The sequence below is a fragment of the Takifugu rubripes genome, chromosome 14 (assembly GCF_901000725.2).
Source record: "Takifugu rubripes chromosome 14, fTakRub1.2, whole genome shotgun sequence".
Classification (NCBI taxonomy): domain Eukaryota; kingdom Metazoa; phylum Chordata; class Actinopteri; order Tetraodontiformes; family Tetraodontidae; genus Takifugu; species Takifugu rubripes.
This window is the reverse complement of record NC_042298.1, coordinates 13,664,798-13,681,928: the sequence shown is the minus strand read 5'-3', so window position 1 is coordinate 13,681,928 and position 17,131 is coordinate 13,664,798. Positions and strand designations below refer to the sequence as shown.

At 40.5% G+C, this 17,131-nt stretch overlaps 1 protein-coding gene across 4 annotated transcripts in view; it reads left to right on the top strand.

Annotated features, from left to right (window-relative positions):
* fstl5 (follistatin-like 5) overlaps positions 1-17,131 on the top strand; it is a 107,516-nt gene that overhangs the window by 61,023 nt on the left and 29,362 nt on the right. For 2 of the 4 annotated variants that reach the window (XM_029847434.1, XM_029847435.1), the window contains 2 exons: positions 10,876-11,042; positions 14,560-14,640. In XM_029847434.1, the coding sequence (XP_029703294.1) occupies positions 10,876-11,042; positions 14,560-14,640 (248 nt within the window). The remainder of the gene's footprint in view (positions 1-10,875; positions 11,043-14,559; positions 14,641-17,131) is intronic. The other 2 variants (XM_029847436.1, XM_029847437.1) reach the window with 2 other exon arrangements.

Here is a 17,131-nt window from a genome sequence, read left to right as displayed (position 1 = left end):
ATGTTGGACTAGTTGCACAGCTGCTCATTTAATGCAGTTGCAGGAAATCCATATGAAGTCGAGTCCTGAACAAACTGGTCACAGATGTGTCCGGCAGTGGATGAAACTAATATGGACACTAAATTGCGTAGATATTTGACCTTCCAGCATGCCTAATGCATGAATGCATGCCAGTAATGCAGTTTTTCATTGCCGATCACGTATAGCTGATAAACTATGTGTGACATAAACTGAACACCAACATAAACTGGTGTCTTGTTTCAGTTTCTAAATCAATATGAATAAAAAAGGGACACTCGTTTATTCAATGATTAAGACATTAGTCATAAATGTGCAATAATCATTTGCAAAATTTAGTTTACAGTCAGAAAACTTATAATTTATTTCTTATAATTAGATATACAGATATGGATGATGCTGGTGACTCGATTGTTTGCCATAGTTGAGTAATTTGGTAAAAACCAAGTGCCTTCCGAGTAAACAGATAAGGTGTAATCTGTCATTAGTGATATGGGCAACGCAACAGAGCATCGACTGTCAATCATTTAATATAAAATAGAGGAGAGAGAAGTGAGTGTCCTTTCAGCACAAAGTGGCTCAGAATTTATTTCACACAAGTTGAAGATTTCTCCTAATAAATCACAATTTTTAAGTCCTCATCTGAAGTGTACACCAGGGGTACTTTAAAATGCATTCACTGTGCAATAAGTCTCTTGCAAACCAACATAATGGTTTCTGATGCACTTTATCACCAGCCGTAAAACATTATAAATTTGAATGGATGCTCTGGAGAAGTCATAAAGTCATAAACAAGACATTGACTGATGGGACTACCTCAGCCAACAAGGACTTGTGGTGTATTGGTCCACATGCAGTAGTTTACACAAGCCTAAAATGTACACTGATGAGCTATAACATTAATACCCACAAAGGGTTCTGGATAGTCAGCAGAGGTCCATGGACAGAGCGGTTGTAGAGCCATGATGGGGAGCTATGAAGAAGGCGATGTAAAGGCTTATCAGCATTTTAGAATCTATAAGGTATGTATATGAATAGAGATAGTCACAGAGCATTTTACATCCTTTTATATGAGACATAGAATTCATTACTATCTGAGTATTATCCATAGAATGAACTGGGTTATAATGGCGGAACAGCTTATTCCTGCAGCTGTGTTATGATTGCAGCATTTTAGTAAATACAATCTAGTAGGTTCGTCAGAGCTGTCTAAAGAATCAGAGTCTTTGAGTTACGTTTCATAATATTCTGTTCACAATGGAAGGGGGGGGGGGGGGGGGGGTGTTGGAAGCGCTAGGTGGGAAGCTGAAAAAAAAGAAACGGTTTAAGGAGAAACAGATGTGTCGTTAGTTCAGGATGGTTGTTGTGAAAAGCGATGCAGATGCTTTTCAATCCATCTGCATCTTATTTTTTCCCCCAACGACTCTTCCGTGCAGCATTTTTCCTTCCTTTACACGTTGTTTCACTGGTTTTCTGCAGCTGTGCACCCCAACAAAACATGATCGCTACATTACACATTTGAGTGTTGTGCTGGAACGAGGCAGATAAATCAGCATCTGTGCACTTCGCCAAAGTAGTCGAACAAAAGGTCATGCGTGTAATATTTCTAACAATGAACAAAAAAGCCCAGGACCTTTATTTTAGAATTACCATTTGTCATGTTCAACAGAGGGTTGAAAAACACAAAATAAATATAATAATTTTCACTTTTTAGCTAATGGAGACATCTAGTTGTCCCAGCGAGGTGGAGGGCTGTTCTACATGCACTTGTCTGTAACTGTTCATCGATTTGTCTTTTCACCACCGACTGTGTCCCCTGTCTGATGTCACAGCCATTGGAGAAGCCATAAATCAGCCCAGTATTGTATCCCCTGATGTTAAACTGACCTCCACCTGTTACACTGGCTGTGTCTGACCTCCACCACATCTTCAGTCATGTTCTGTCTGCAGTTCAGTCCAGATGCCCTCAGCATTTTTTTTTGTTTTGTTTTTTGTGGTACAAGGTCATAGTGTGGAGTCAATGGCTCCTTTTCTCATTTAGCTAATTATTCTGTCCTGAAACCATTGAGTAGATAGTACAATGCAGCATCTTGTGAGACATCTAACTACTGAGGGATCTTCCAGGATCTTCTGTAGTTATTGAATTGCCCCCTTAATTGTACTTTTTCATCAAGTTGACCATTAGAGCCCATTTAGATAGAACATGTGGAGGTCTTTTTTACTCTGCTGATAGTTTCTTAAGTGCCTGGCTATAAATCTTAACTACCGATCTACAGAAAGAACACAGAGCCAGAAAATACAGTGGGTAGATACCTGCTGAAGCTTGAGAGTGATTATCTTAAATTCGATAACTTTAGTGTTACATTGGCTCCAATGATAAAAGCAAATTTAATTTGCTTTAGCAGCATTGCCAAGTTATTTGTAATTTGCACATTTGTTTGTTGTAGAATCTCATTATTTGCTATCTAAAAGAGTTAACATTTGGTGGGATTTAACTATTAAAGTCATGAAGATTATAGAGGAAAGAAGCTGATACCAATTATTAGAGCACAAGAACTGAGTCAGTTGGAGAAAAAGTCTCTCACTGTCCCTCATTTCTGGTTTCAGCATTGGATATTATTTTTCTTAACGATAAAACACCACCTCCGTGACGCACGTCCTCAGATTCTGTGAATATAATGAGAAATAAAACGTCTAGACTCCTGCTTAAAAAAGCTTCTTCCATTAAAACGGTGCAATTCTATTCAGACTCTACTTCAACAATTAATTGACACTCAGGGGTTGTTATTTTTCAAACCCCTGCTGATTATTCAATAAGCTTTTGGGAAAAGTGCAGTTTTAATGGCTTTATTAGTACCCTAACATTTTGTTGTATGGCATGAATGTATTAATGATTTAAGGAAGCTCGCTCCAAATGAAGCCAGAATTAGTTTTGTTTATTTTTTAATCAAAATCTACAGATTTAACAGGGCTGATTTTTTCATTTTCCAGTGGTTCATGAGAGTCTGATGCTTTTATTTAGTCACCACTCTATCAGTGGTGAAGCTGACAGACTTAAAGAGCTGTGCCTCCCCCCTGCATATTCTTTGGTCCCCGACATGCATCTATCTCTTCAGTCATGTGCTGAAAGCAGTTGCAGAGTCATGCTCACATGCAGCTGATGGGTCTGGTTTAAATTCACAGGAAGAACAAAGCACCACTTGCAGAATATATTCTCACAAAGATGCTCAAGCTGCTTTTCTGCCTGTCAAGACAGTTCAGCAGCTCACTATAAAGACAGTCCTGCAAATATCCACTTTTCTCAACGTTTACCGTGTCTTCTCATCAAGTTGGAGGCGTGGGAATGCAGCATGTGCAAGCGTGCAACTACTGTAACGTGTTTTAAAGCTGATGCTGGCAGATTGTGGGGTTCCTTTTGTATCATGCCTTTTAATTATGATGGGCGATGTTGGCACATCTTTGTTAGACAGACCAGCCTCAGCACACAGATAGTCGCCCCATTGGGGGGAAAGATCCTCACTCACCAATAAACACTGAATAAAAAGGAGATCAGGCCATGTGATGACGTTTCCAGCCATGCAAGCATACGTGCATGGATTACGAGTGACTGCTGGCTCACGTGCGATAGCTCAAGTATTCTGATTTACTTGTTGCATTGAGATAGGGTGATTTTTCATGAGTTGTTTTCCACAGCGTAGCTGTGATAACAATTAATCCAATTAGAACTCCTCGTAGGCTGCGTTGCATACTAATGCCTGCTGTCTCTCAGGATCTCTCCCAGCTGCTTTCAAAGCAGACTTGCGGCTGATCAACCAAAAGTAATGCAGGCCATTTGTTACATTTAACTAAATCCCAAGTTCCTCCTACACAGAAACGTTGAAAAATTCTTCAAAGTGCTCAGATCAGAGTGGCAGCTTCACGTACAACCTGTCAACATGTATTTCGGCAAGAGTTCCAAGGTGCTTTTAGTGGAATAATATCCTAAGCCTAAATGATCAACCTGCAAAAAACATTGCTTTATAGTACAGATTTGTGATTTGGTTATTTGTGACGACAATACGGTTGTTTGCTTTCCTGTTCTCTTCTGCTTTTCTGCTGGAAATATCTTGGATGTATTAGTCCGTCCATGTACGGTTTAAAAACCCATTAACAGCTGCACTCTGTAGAATCTGTGCTTTCATTGTCTGTTTTTTTAAAGCATTTTTCTGCTTGTAACCATTTTGACTATTATGCATGTGTGCAGGTGCTGTAAGCAATGTACAATGAAGACTTGGTCTGCACTGGACATTGAGAGACAGTTGGTTTAACTGATCATTCTGTTGTACATTGACACAACTTATATTGTAATAGCTGTTTATTCTAAACAAAGTTATTGTATTCATTGTGCTATCATCTCGTCTCCAGGTAGTCTGGCATCCATTCGGTCATTTTCATGCAGAGACTGTAAACATGGACAAGTTTGAAAAATGTTATTGTATTTTATGTTAGGAATGAATTATCATGACATACTGTGGTAATGTTTGGTTAGGCATGGAGTAATTGTTAGCAAGATGTGCTAAATGAATTGGCTTAAAGGCAAGGAAGATCATCGAGCTCATCGAGTTCATCATTCAACAGCTGGAAGGACTAAACCATAGGCAGTACTTTGCTGAAGGACCTAAATATATCAGACATGTTGATTCTTACAATAAGTTAAAGTCATATGGAATCTGCATCAGTGGTTCCATGGATGGATTTTCATCCAAAATATTTTTGGTTGAAAGCTGTTGACAGCAACCCACGCGTCATAGTGGGCTACTTTATACAGCCCTTGGAGGAGTTTGGTGGCTGTCCTCGGACTGGACAGATGCAGGAACCCTCTTTCATTTAGCCTTACCAACAGTCCGACTTTGTTGACATTAGACTCGCCATGACAATAATAACAAGGTTGCTCATGAATACGAAAGCAGGCTATAATTAGGCTACCTTTATTCATGAATTATAAACGGCATAACCTTAAAACTGATGGTTCCACATAGACAACCATCCCAATATTGAAGATTAATTATCTCATGGTGACAGATTCCTTTTAATACCATTTCATGAGAGGGGTTCCATAAATGTAGAATATATGTAATAAAAGATAATAATGAAACAAGAGAAAGATCATTTTTGGTGCAGAATTTGATGGGATATGAAAATATTTACCCAAATTTAAGGGTAATAACACCTTATGATTGCACACTACAGGATAAGGCCTTTAAAACAGACTCACAATGGTAACATCCCTCCATTATTGACTAAACATACCACACCACAATGAGCATCAAAATTGTTACATTATGTGGAATAACATAAAAATTATCTTGATTTCTTTTTTTCTTTTTTCTTTTTAAATGGCTTAACAAGCCATGGCCTCACGTGGTGTACCTTATTACAATATAGATTACTTTTCATACATGAGATCACATCATTTTCTCTTTGGAAACAACAACAAAAAAAATTCTGCTGGAGAAGATGCTGAAAACAACTGAATGCCCAAATATCTATATTCCTATTCAGCCTTCTGAATATTCAGGATTCAGCTCCTTTATTTGTCCCACACAAAAATTTACAGCGCAACAACAGCAAAAATAAAATAAAAATAAAATAGAATAAAATTGGGAATATACAAAGAGGATGTGTATATACAATAATCCAGGTAAATGGATACTCAGCCCCTGTATACCTGTACATAGTACACAGGGTGAATACAATATACATATCAGAATATATATAATATTCAGTCTGTGGTTTGAAGTGTGACCTTTTAGTGTGAGATCAACAGAATGTTTTTGAAATTTTGAAATGTTTGTTGGTGCATTTTGGATGCATTGTGGAGACTTTTGGTTCTGGTTGTTAGAGAAAGAGTGCATTTCCACTTCTGTCTCCATCAAACATTCATGCCATATATGTTAGGAGAAAGGGAGACTTTGTTCCTCTTGTTTGGGGGGAGTGAGTTTGCACAAATCAGCTGTCCAAGATCAGACAGCGTTAACATGAGTGCGTATTTTGTTCTCCCTGCTGTTTATTTCCCCAAACCTTTGAGCTATCGCATATGGGCCATGGATACTCGGCATCGGGGAGAATACTTTTATCTCCACTTCAAAATGTCGAAGTCAAAGCAGTTGTGGGTACGTAAGTGTTAAGCCCCAGTAATACTGAGCATGTAGAGGAGGAGTGTGCTGGAGCAGTGAGAGACTTGCTGAAGAGAGACGGGGCGAGCAAGTATGTGTCTGAGCAAGGGAGTGACAGAGCATGATAGAGGATGGGGTAACGGGGTTGGCTAAGCAACCTTGGTGCAATTTGTCTTCATGCAGCCAGCTCCTTGCAACATCTTGCAGTCTCATGCTATTTTCCTTGACAAGCATGTTGCCTCCTGTGCGATGGGTGATTTACCTCTCGCAGCAGAGCTGACCAACATTCCATTCTGGGAGCAGAGAGAGTAAATGAAAAGACTGGACTGACTGTTAATCACTCATTACAGGGTGGATACTGAAGGGTGATCTTTCCCCTGCGACTGAGTCCCCTCTGGTCCCAAGTCAGACAGGAAATAGGAGCCGGGGCTACTTCCTCCTGTGATAAATCTCTGACAGAAGATGTGCTGGACTTGAGTCAAGTCCTACAGACCACGATCTGTCAGAGGTTGGATACTGACAGTTGCTTCCTAAATCATATTTATAACTTCACATGTCTGCACCCCCAAAGACCTGGTGCTAGAGGGCATTTGAAAACTATTATGGTACAAGGTGGCCGTAATTGAATGGTTAGGGGAGGCATTATTGGGGGAGAGGTCTGTTAGGACCTTCATCTCCTCAACACAGAGAGCATCGAGTGCCTTCATGGTGTGTTGAGCTGCTGGCTAATGTACCCTTAGTCTGATGCCCAGATAAGAAATCCTGGACCGGAACATCCATTTTCTGTGAGTGCGTCAAGCCAGCAGTGTTTATTTTCGGTCTATATTTTTCTGACAATATATGTATATGGAGCAATTAAGTAAATGTAGATCATCACTGCCACAAAACTCTTTATATGAAGCCAATCCACGTTTACATTGATATTGAGCTGCTGCCATGCAGTAATGAGTACTTCGCTGTAGTATTAGGACCAAGTGCATGAATTTAAACCAGTCACATCAGCGCACAGTTCCAGCGGGATGTCACAGATATCTGTGGCAACGCCATACAAGATGCCGCAGTCTGTCAGGAGTTGTTCAGTTGGAGCCAATGTAAGGACTGACGAGGTGATTGGTCGGCCGTCACAGCCGCCCTTGCAGCAACTGCCAGTGACAAATGGACAGATATCTTTTTTCAATTACACAAGTTAGCTGCTATTTCTGGCTGAACAGCAGCAGCAGCAGCCTGGAGCAGGGTTGCTGTTCATCCACAGAAACAAGTAGTTTGAATATGACCGCGTAGCTCCTAGTGTCACACTTCAATTGGTAAATGAATGTTGTTCTCTCTGTTTAAATATGAATTCTTACTAGTATCAAGTCCACAGAGAAAATGTTTGGCTTTTTAATAAGGTTTGTTCTGGCTTTTCAAGTAAAATTAGAAACCTTTCTTTTCTCATTTATATACAAGCCAAAATGAATCACCCGTCACAAGACACCTTTATTACCTACCTGGAAAGGAGCTTACTAATGTTTGCATTTACTTTTCCACAGTGACACACTGATTGGCTCATCAAGGGCCATTTTCTCATTTCCTGTTTTGTTTCCCCTCCCCACTTCAAGCGTGTGTGTAAAATCCATTCATTTGGGAACAGTCTTCACAAGATTCTTGTCAAAATGAAATGCAGCATCCAACAGAAATTACTCACACATGCCAACATCATCTGCAGAACTATCACCTCAGTTTACAGTCTGGTGCAATAGCTCTGTAATCTTTAATAATTTGCAACTCTTAATGTTCGTCTTTTGTCAACGAAGTCTCAGAGGTGAATCAACAATGTTTTCTGAGCAAATGTGAATAGTGTTGCATTAAATTTCATCACCCTGTTTCTGTTATCCAGATGCAAAAAAAGAGGAAAACCTAGATTTCAAATCCTATCCCGACACTGAATAATTTTGTATTTAACTTTGTCTTTTGTACATAAACCAGGCTAAACACTGTAAAGTGGCTTGAAACGCAGCTGCTCTTCTCTTTAATCTTTCTGTGCCTGTCACCTTGACATTTGATTCAAAGTGGGATGCAATCCTTCCAAGGTGAAAGCTGTGTGCGGCCATATCATTGCTCCTCGCTTTCAAAGCAAATACACAATCACAAATAAAGCAGGTCTGTACTGCAGTTTCCCAGCTGCCTCTGGCCAAGACTTGAGGTAAATGCTGAACAAGTATTCAGCCCCGCTAGGGGCAACATGTAGAAAGAACCATTCACGCGTAGTCCTACGGTCAGTTTAGAGTCGGTAGTTTACCTATCCCCAGAATGTATGTCTATGGGCTGTGGGACAAGGCTGGAGCAGAGATAGGGAGAACATGCAGACAAGCCCTTGACCCCAGGGGGATTTAAACCCTCTGCACCACCGAACTGGCGTGACATTTATATATCTGTCAAAAATCCATCCAGAAAAAAAGTTCATCTTTGCCTTAAAGCCCTAAATGGAAATGTTATTTACCGTAGTTTATCCTTGAGTCCTGTAGGAAGGTTGATTGTATTTAACAATAGAAGGTTTGTACAAGGTGTTGTAAAAAAAAATTCTAAAGTTGGTAGAAAACTGTAAAAACAATTGTAAGGGCTTTTCTGTGAGTTTGCATGTTTTGCATGGATGGGTTGTGTGACGGATGCAGTTTGGACCCAAAAGCAGCACCCTGGAAAGCTGGGACTGTTGGTAATGACCTTTATTAGTACACGGGCAAACAGGAACTCAGGCAGACAAAGAAGCACAGGAAACAGTCCGTTCTTCAGGCTCAGGGCCCACACAAAGTCTGTGGGTTTCAGGCTCGGGGATTGGGTTGAGCAGAGCCGGAATGCGGAACCGAGGGGGAGGACGTGAACCCTCGGAACCATACAGTCCCGTTTACAGCGGGCAGGAGTGACAGAAAGGGGCTTACAGGAGATGAGGCCGACGATGTAGCGGAACAGACTGGGAATGAGCAGCGAAGTCGGGGCCACGCGGAGTCAGGACCAGGTGAGCAGACAGGAACCAGAAACGCTGAGGCAGAAGTCGTGGTCAGGGACAGAAGGCTGGTGAGTTTACCGGGAGACGGGGGGTGCAGGGGCAAACAGGTTCGGCAACAGGAGGTCAGGCAGATAAGTGCCGGAGAGTCTTGCATGGAAACGCAGAAGAACAATCTGGCAAAGACAGAGAGTGCAGGGGAGGCTTATAAGCAGGGCTGATTGGGAATAAGCTGCAGCTGTGCTGCAGGTGAGTGGAGTTGAGCTGACGGGGTGGGAGTGGCTGGCAGGTAGAGTGGAGCAGAGGCAGGGAGAGAGGAAAATTACTGGGGCAGAGGGACAGGAGGGAAGTGGGGAAATGGGGCTGTAACAGGATGGAGAGGTAAACTCACATTTCTGAACTAAGTCCGCCCACAAAGAATTGACAATGTAAAAAGGTGGCGTGTGTGTGTGTGGCTCGGGAGGAGCACGGGGTGATCATTTCACTCTCGGATGCTGACTTCTCCCCATTGACTCTCCTTGCTTTAAGCATCATTGTAGTAGTCCTCATTCCACCTCTTGTTTACCAGGGTGTGTTATTACCATATTAACCGGGGCACTAATGTGTTTCTGAACAACAGAGCCTCATGGTTTGTTCTACGCTCCAAGCGCAATATTTACTCCCAGCTATGTTTGCTTCACATTTTCATTTGTTGAATGTTCAAGAAAAAACATTCAGACAAATGAGCTGGATCCACTGTCAATTAAATTATGTTAATCAACTCCAAATAACCCTACATTCTATTATTCTGTGGATTTTTACTGTAATCCTGACAGATTTGCTTGAGCTATTCAGAGTTTCGTTGGACTAAAAGTTAGAAATAGAGTTAGCTGTCTTTGCTTGGGTGTGTCTCTCACGGAGGAGCTGATCTCACAATTACAAACCGCAACAAGCCGACCAAATATTGTGGTTACAGAAGCAGTGGTGAAGCTGAAGGGATACAAGAGTCACGCTGTAATTGAAGCTGCTCTGATCGTCATTCTTTGCCTGGGAAACTGAGTCTGCTGGACCCGTTCTTTCATTAGGTTTTGTATTTCATGCCCTCAGGAGCAGAACAAATTGAATCTGTGTTTCCTTTTGCTCTGTTGCTCATTAACCAAACGAGAGATTAAAATGCGTTTTCACACAGACCATGTTACGTAACACTACCAGAGAATCAATGAGTGTTGTCATCGGAATCCTGGAATAATTAACACCATGGCCTCTCTCCGACCGACCCTGGCGTCTCTCTTCAGTCATATTTGCTCTCAGTAATGGGTAAAAATGAACACAATGACATCAATTGACTCATAGCAGCAGTTTAAAAACTTTTATGGAGGAGAATTTTTTTTCTCCATATTATTTTAACTGTAAGGATGTTTGCATTCCCTAACAGCACGAAGAGCTTGTGTGGGTTTAGCCTGTCAGGATAATGAGCATATTTTTGTCAGTGTGTTTGAACGGGAGGTAAAACACCTTGTGTGAATAGTTACGTTTGCTCTGACACTTGAACTTTTAGCTGTGGGGCCCTTCCATTTCTTTTGATCATGTTTGAAATGTTTCTGCACCTTAATGGGGATCCACCTGCGCTAACTTCAGCTGGCTGGACGTGACTCGTATAGATGACAAACCAGAGCAATCACCAAGCCAAGTGGCCATGATTTCCTCAGCGATGTCACCAAACTTCTTTTTTCTTACCAACAGATGTGTACCTGCTCACTCTTCCCGATGACCAAAAGGTGAGCATCACCACGGTGACGGTTGGCCAGAGTGCTGTGTTGACCTGTGCCATCACAGGACACTCCAGGCCTCCAATACTATGGAAGAAGAACAATAATTACCTGAACTCCTTGAACTTGGAAGACATAAACGTAAGATAATGGCTCTTATTTCATTCTGTGCTTCAGAGTTTGATAAACTGGTTGCTGGGAACGATGGATGTAGATGATCCGCAGATGCTTTGATGCGTGATATGATTTACTGTTCTTTAACACATGCGGCGCACATGTCTGACTGCCCTGTTTTCAGGTTAGGAAGCATCATTAATTCTTAACTGCGATGTCAGCACTCGCTTGTTTTTGCACAGGCTGAAAATTCCAACTGTTATTTCATTCTCCACGTATTTCAGCACTAATGTTCGGCAGCAGCTTAGACTGTCAGCACATTTTATTTGACTGTCGGCACCAGCTTTGTATTGTAGATCTGACAGTAATCCAGGATGTCAGCTTGTGTTCTCGGCATCTGTGTTTAGACACTGCTGGGAGGGACAGGGATTTGAGACAAAGAAGAGAGATGAAGGGGCATACCGAAGGGGGCTCAGCCCAGGAGAAAGCACCTACTTTTAGAATTCACTGAAAGCCCGAATGGATGTATCCAACTCTGTGGTAATCCTTAAATGGGACCCTGGACAGACCACTGTGTCGCTTTCATCCACATCAAAAGCAGAAGAGACACTAAGATGGAGAAGTACGGTACCCTTTCCCTCAGTGTCAGAACTGACCAAGAGTGTGATACTGCTGTGCATAATCAAGTCAACACTGTCACAGTGGATAAACAGAGATCCAGTGAAGCCACTAATGCAAGATAAAATGTTGATGACCCTTAAAATGAGTAAGAGGCACCCAGCTGTCACCAGTCATCCTTGGCATCAGCAACTGGACCTAAACTAGCACACAGCTTCCGAGAGCTGCTGAAGTGTGACTTCCATTTCCCTTTGATTCCACACAAAGAGCTAAACATAATTTAATGTCTATCCTATTATTGCTATTTCCCATTACAATTCAAGGATTAAAGACCAAGGGCAACAAAACAAATGTCATTATTTTTTTATTTTTTTTCCCAGATCAGCTTATTTTCTTCAGAAACGGCCCTTTTCCTCTTCATTTATTTTATATTTACTATTTCGTATGAAGATTCTTACCTAAGTTCAGTGTCCTGACCAGGTGCGTTCCTGGTTTTCATTCCCCACACAATAAGTTTTCTGCAGTGATGTTTTCATTCAAATGCCACCTCAAAGATGAATGTCAGCCAGGTGTTCACGTTTCATCAACAGCTGAAAAGGTGCAGGTTTTCACAATGAACATAAAATGATTTATTTTTGTGCTATATAGCGTGTCTGTAATTTTGCACTATTAATAATAATATTGACTTTTTTAGTTTCAACTCTTTTTTTTCCTGTTATTTTTGCAATCAAGGTAATATTTGGCTAATCAATGTTGCCTTGTTGGTGCAGAAGAAACTGTCTCAAGTTCACACAAGTAGAACAGAAAGACCAAAGCAAAACAGCACTATTTGAATAAATCCCACAATATCTGAATTAATTCTGGGCAATTTGAATACATTTCTGCATAAAATTAACTCTTCCTCCCCCTGTGCTGTCTGCAGATTATGTTGGCATGTTGCCAATGTAGCCTTATGAATCCACTGGCCTCTTCTGCCTTGACTAATGCATCTCTTTATACTCAGAGAACATGCACTTTGACCTCTGCAAGTCTGCAATAGTTAGATATGATTTTCCATTGCCTAATAATGTATTTGGTTCTTGTGAGCGCTTTTGGACCACCACAAAATACAAGAAAGTCGTACTGCAGAACCTCTTTTGCTTCTCCACTAGAGCTCCACCTGCTCAGAGCTAATGGTTTATTCCAGATTTAATTTAGCATTTTTGGAATTACGAATAATCCTCATTGCCTGTTTCAGAGCCAAGAAAGGATTTAGTCTGCACCTGACATTTAAAACCTAGATTTAATGTCAGATCAAAATTGCAGACAATTTCTGCCGACTTCAGATGTTCTTAATTATTAACTGCCAGCCTTAATTAGCGTCACATTTCTGAAAGTAAAGGTGAGTTTCAAGCACTTTGATGCTGCGTCTGGACGTGAGCTTCTGCAAAAGTTCCAAATGTGGTTATTTTTTGAATTTTATTGGTATTCAGACTTGGTAAATCTTGCATTAATCCCAGCGGTGCACTTGTATCCCAGAGTTCAACAGAGTCTCTCTAAAATTTGACAAAGCAGCTTACTGTAATTCCATGAAGTTGACAGTTGCTGGCTATTGCATCATCATCCAAGGCTGTTAGTATTTCAATCCTCCCTGAGTGGCCGAGCCAAACACACAGTTGTGTTGTTGTGTTTTGGTGCGTGTTTTCAAAATCCTTCATTTGGCCAAACATTGATGCATTTGTCCCAGAAAAATGAAGGGGAAATTTTTGGAAATAAAAGAAAGGCAGATGAAAAGAACAAACACTAATAAATACAATCATGGACTGCTTTTTACTCAGTAAGTCTGACTGTGCAGCTCACAAGGACACTATGAATCTCTGAATATGAAAGTGTGTATGTGCATGTGTGTGCGTGTGTGTGTGTGTGTGGGGGGTGGGGGGGTAGTACTGTTTTATTAAAAATAAAAATCTGTTTTGCGGTTTGCTCCTTCAAGAGTGACAGAGATAAATCTCTGCTCTTCTCCTTTCTTATCAATCCGTGGATTTATCCTCTGTAAAGTTTTGACACCTTATCCGTGTAGCCTTCACCAGATTTACTACGTGTTCCATTAAATAGGATTATTATCGTCGTTTCTTCAAAAGAAAAAACACCTTACCTTTGTTTCGCTCAAGAAAATCCAGGATCTTGTTCATTGCTCAAGATTTTAAGTTAAAGTAAACTTCGGATGGTTCCTCAGCCAAAAATGTATTGTAGTTATATTATTATCTCCTAGCACAGCTGTTTTTAAACTACGTAAACAGACGAGTTGATATTTCAGAAACGGCATTTTCCAGTTTTGACTGTTGGCTGAGGTAAACCTACCTCCCCCACAAAGACTGAGTTTATATATATATATATATATATATATATATATATATATATATATATATGTGTGTGTGTGTGTGTGTGTGTGTGTTTATGGTTAGAATATGTCAATTTCCTGTACATGGGTGTAGATCAGTCATCTTTGACAGTTGCAGCTCAGGAGAAAATGTGATCTTATAACACCATTTTGTCCTCCTTCACCAGCTTTAAGATCGTGCTGCTTGATTTTGAAGTTTTGAAAGGGGCAGCTCTGTACAAGTTCTGCTGAGATGAGAAACCCTGAAGCCATTTCTAAAGATCAGCATTTGTGTTTGTGTATTTCTGCCTCTGTACAATAGCTGACATTCTAACATCTGCATTGTGTGTCTTTTGGTGAGATTCTCACAAGGATGACCAATGGTGTTTTGCCAAATCACAATAAAATGTTAGATCTCCATTTCCTATGAGGATGTCAGAGAGTGATTCATGTCATCATTGGTACAACTCTTATCTATTGATCTTAAATAGCATTTATAAATGTACCACTGTTTAACTGGAACAGCTGCGGGTATTTTTAGCCAAACAGCTTTCACATCTTTCATAGGTTTTAATGCTGAAAAGAAAGAAAGAAAAGAAAAGCTCTAATTGTTTGACCCTTTTTCCTCATCAACAGATCCCATTGAAGGTAAGTCTTTTTTCTTTTACTCGCTACTGTGCACAGTTTCTCCACTCATTCCTTTATTGTTCCATTTACAGAAACCACACAAAGACATCGAGCTGCCCACAAGAGCTGCATGACAGCTAATCAAACATGCACAAATAAGGACATTGTACATTTGTATGGCAGCTGCATCTGTTTCATCCATGCCTGACAAAACAGGATTATGAATAGGAAATTCAGTATTTTATTATTTTTCTTTTTTCTTTCTTTCTTTTCTTTTAATTTTTATTTTTCGCCATTAAAATTGCAAAAAGAGGAAAAACTCAAAAGGAAATCTTGCTTTTTTTCTTTGCTCAATGCTTTGTCATCGCCAGCATGTGGGCCGCTCTGAGCCTCAAGCATTTTCATTCCTAATGAAGATGTAAATCAAACAACGGTTACAAATATATTTAATTATTCAAAAAGCCTAAATAATTAACTTGACAACATGGCAAAATGAATAATAGTGGCACCATCGTGGTAATTAAGAGGGACAAAGAGCACCAGTGTGGCCCATTTGTTTTGAAATATTTTAGATATAAATGGGAAAATAGTGTTACACCTTACCCAGCAGCCTTACCTCTGCATAAAATGTTGCTATATGTTTTTGGTTTTGATATAATTTAGAATATACTAAAGCATTTATCATATTTTGCTCCTGTACACTTTTTTTTTAGAAACTCTTTAAGACTGCCAAAAGGAAGTCAAAGGGCTTTCTTTTAAGAGTACATATGTGAAGGTCTCGTCTCTGCAGTTTTGTGTTAAATCAGTCAAATCCTGAGGATTTCTTTGACGTTGACAAATGTATAATCCCTGCACTGGGTCTGTTGTGCTCATATGTCACCACTGGTGCACTCCCACATTTGAATCCCCTGCTACGCTACCTGTGAAGCTGTGCGACTTCCAGCGGTTAGCTGTCCAATGAGGTGGCTCTGTTAGCGTTTCAGAGGTGACCTGCCACTGACAGCTTTATTAATTATAGTTTCTGAAGCGTTGTGCCCTATTTGTAAACCCACCTCCACCCGCCCTTGTTTCCCTCAGAGTTGTAGTAGCTGGGCCCGCTGTGAGCTGGGTGCAGCGATAGCTGGGCCGGGGCGAGGTGGAGATTTCGTGTCAGGGGCTTCCACCGTGCCTCATTCCACCCCTCTGAGTTTTATTTCTCCAACCGTTCATTTTTCATTTGAGAAAGGTGACACAATATGCTCCTGGCCCAAAGGACCAAAAATGCGCCATCGATTTCCCCTCACACGGTGAAGCTCTGATGCTTCACTCAGCTGCAGATGTAAAGCTTCTAGAACAGATCAGTGAACAACCAGGACAAACTGAGCAGCACCCTCCATCCCTGTAAACATAATGATGGAATTTCCTAGATTTTCTAATTTGAAAAGGATGCTAAAAGCCCAGGAAGCCGGCTCACAGATATGGGCAGTCATTGAATCTTGTTGAGAAAGCATATTCCTTCCTCTTATGAACCCTCCTGGAACAGGACTGGCAATAAGGCATCGAGTCTTTTTATTTCCCCCTCAATAATCCCTGTGATGTTTAAGTACCGAGAGCAGACATTCCTCTCAGAGCAAGGTTCACACCACTTAAGAGATCCGAGTGATTTATTTATTTTTTGCAATCCATAGCAATTGAGTGTTTAAAGTGAGCTATAAAAAACCACTAATGAAGGGTAAGTGCTCAAGCATGAATATTACTGAAACCCTGTTCAGCATTAGAAATTAGTATTAGTCCTTAAAATCCACTCATTCCTTCGTGTAAGCACAATACTGCCTTTGTTTCCAAGCCCCCTGAAAATTTGAATGTGAGCATTTGATTTAGAGAATGCGCTCAACCCGCAGCAATTGTGGTTTAGTTTTGTTTTAAAGGGACATTTTATGTGTTTTTTCCATTTAGGGTTGATGCATAATGTAGTGGAAAGGGAACAATAAAATCTCTGGTGCATGTTTCTATGGATGTGCATTATGTCTAAAACTCTGATCTGCATAATACCTCTCCCCAAAATGGATATTTGAGCAAAATATATGAGAAAATGGTGTCATCATCATATAGCACTGTAACTAATTCTGCACAGGGATGAAGGACCTACAATAAAATCAATTACACATGATAATTTAAATGGAACAAGGTTCAGAACTGCAGCCATTTGAAGCAACACACATGCAAGCTGACAAAAAGAAAAAACAGTTTTTTAATGATTTCAGGAGCATACTGGTTCATTTGCATGTCTGTAGAACATCCAAGCCCATTCTCTTGACTTTTCTTGATGACCCTTTTGTTTCTAATTGCAGTCAGATGAAAACAAGATGGCAGACAGCCTTTTTATTTTCCGTCCAACGGGCACGTCTTCCTGTCACCCGAACATCGGGCTCATTAGCTTTCGGGGATTCTGTCAATGCTACAGCTACAGAATCATTCTGCAGCGGAAAAAAATGACGAATAACTTGAATTCATGTTTATTTTTTTCTTTTAT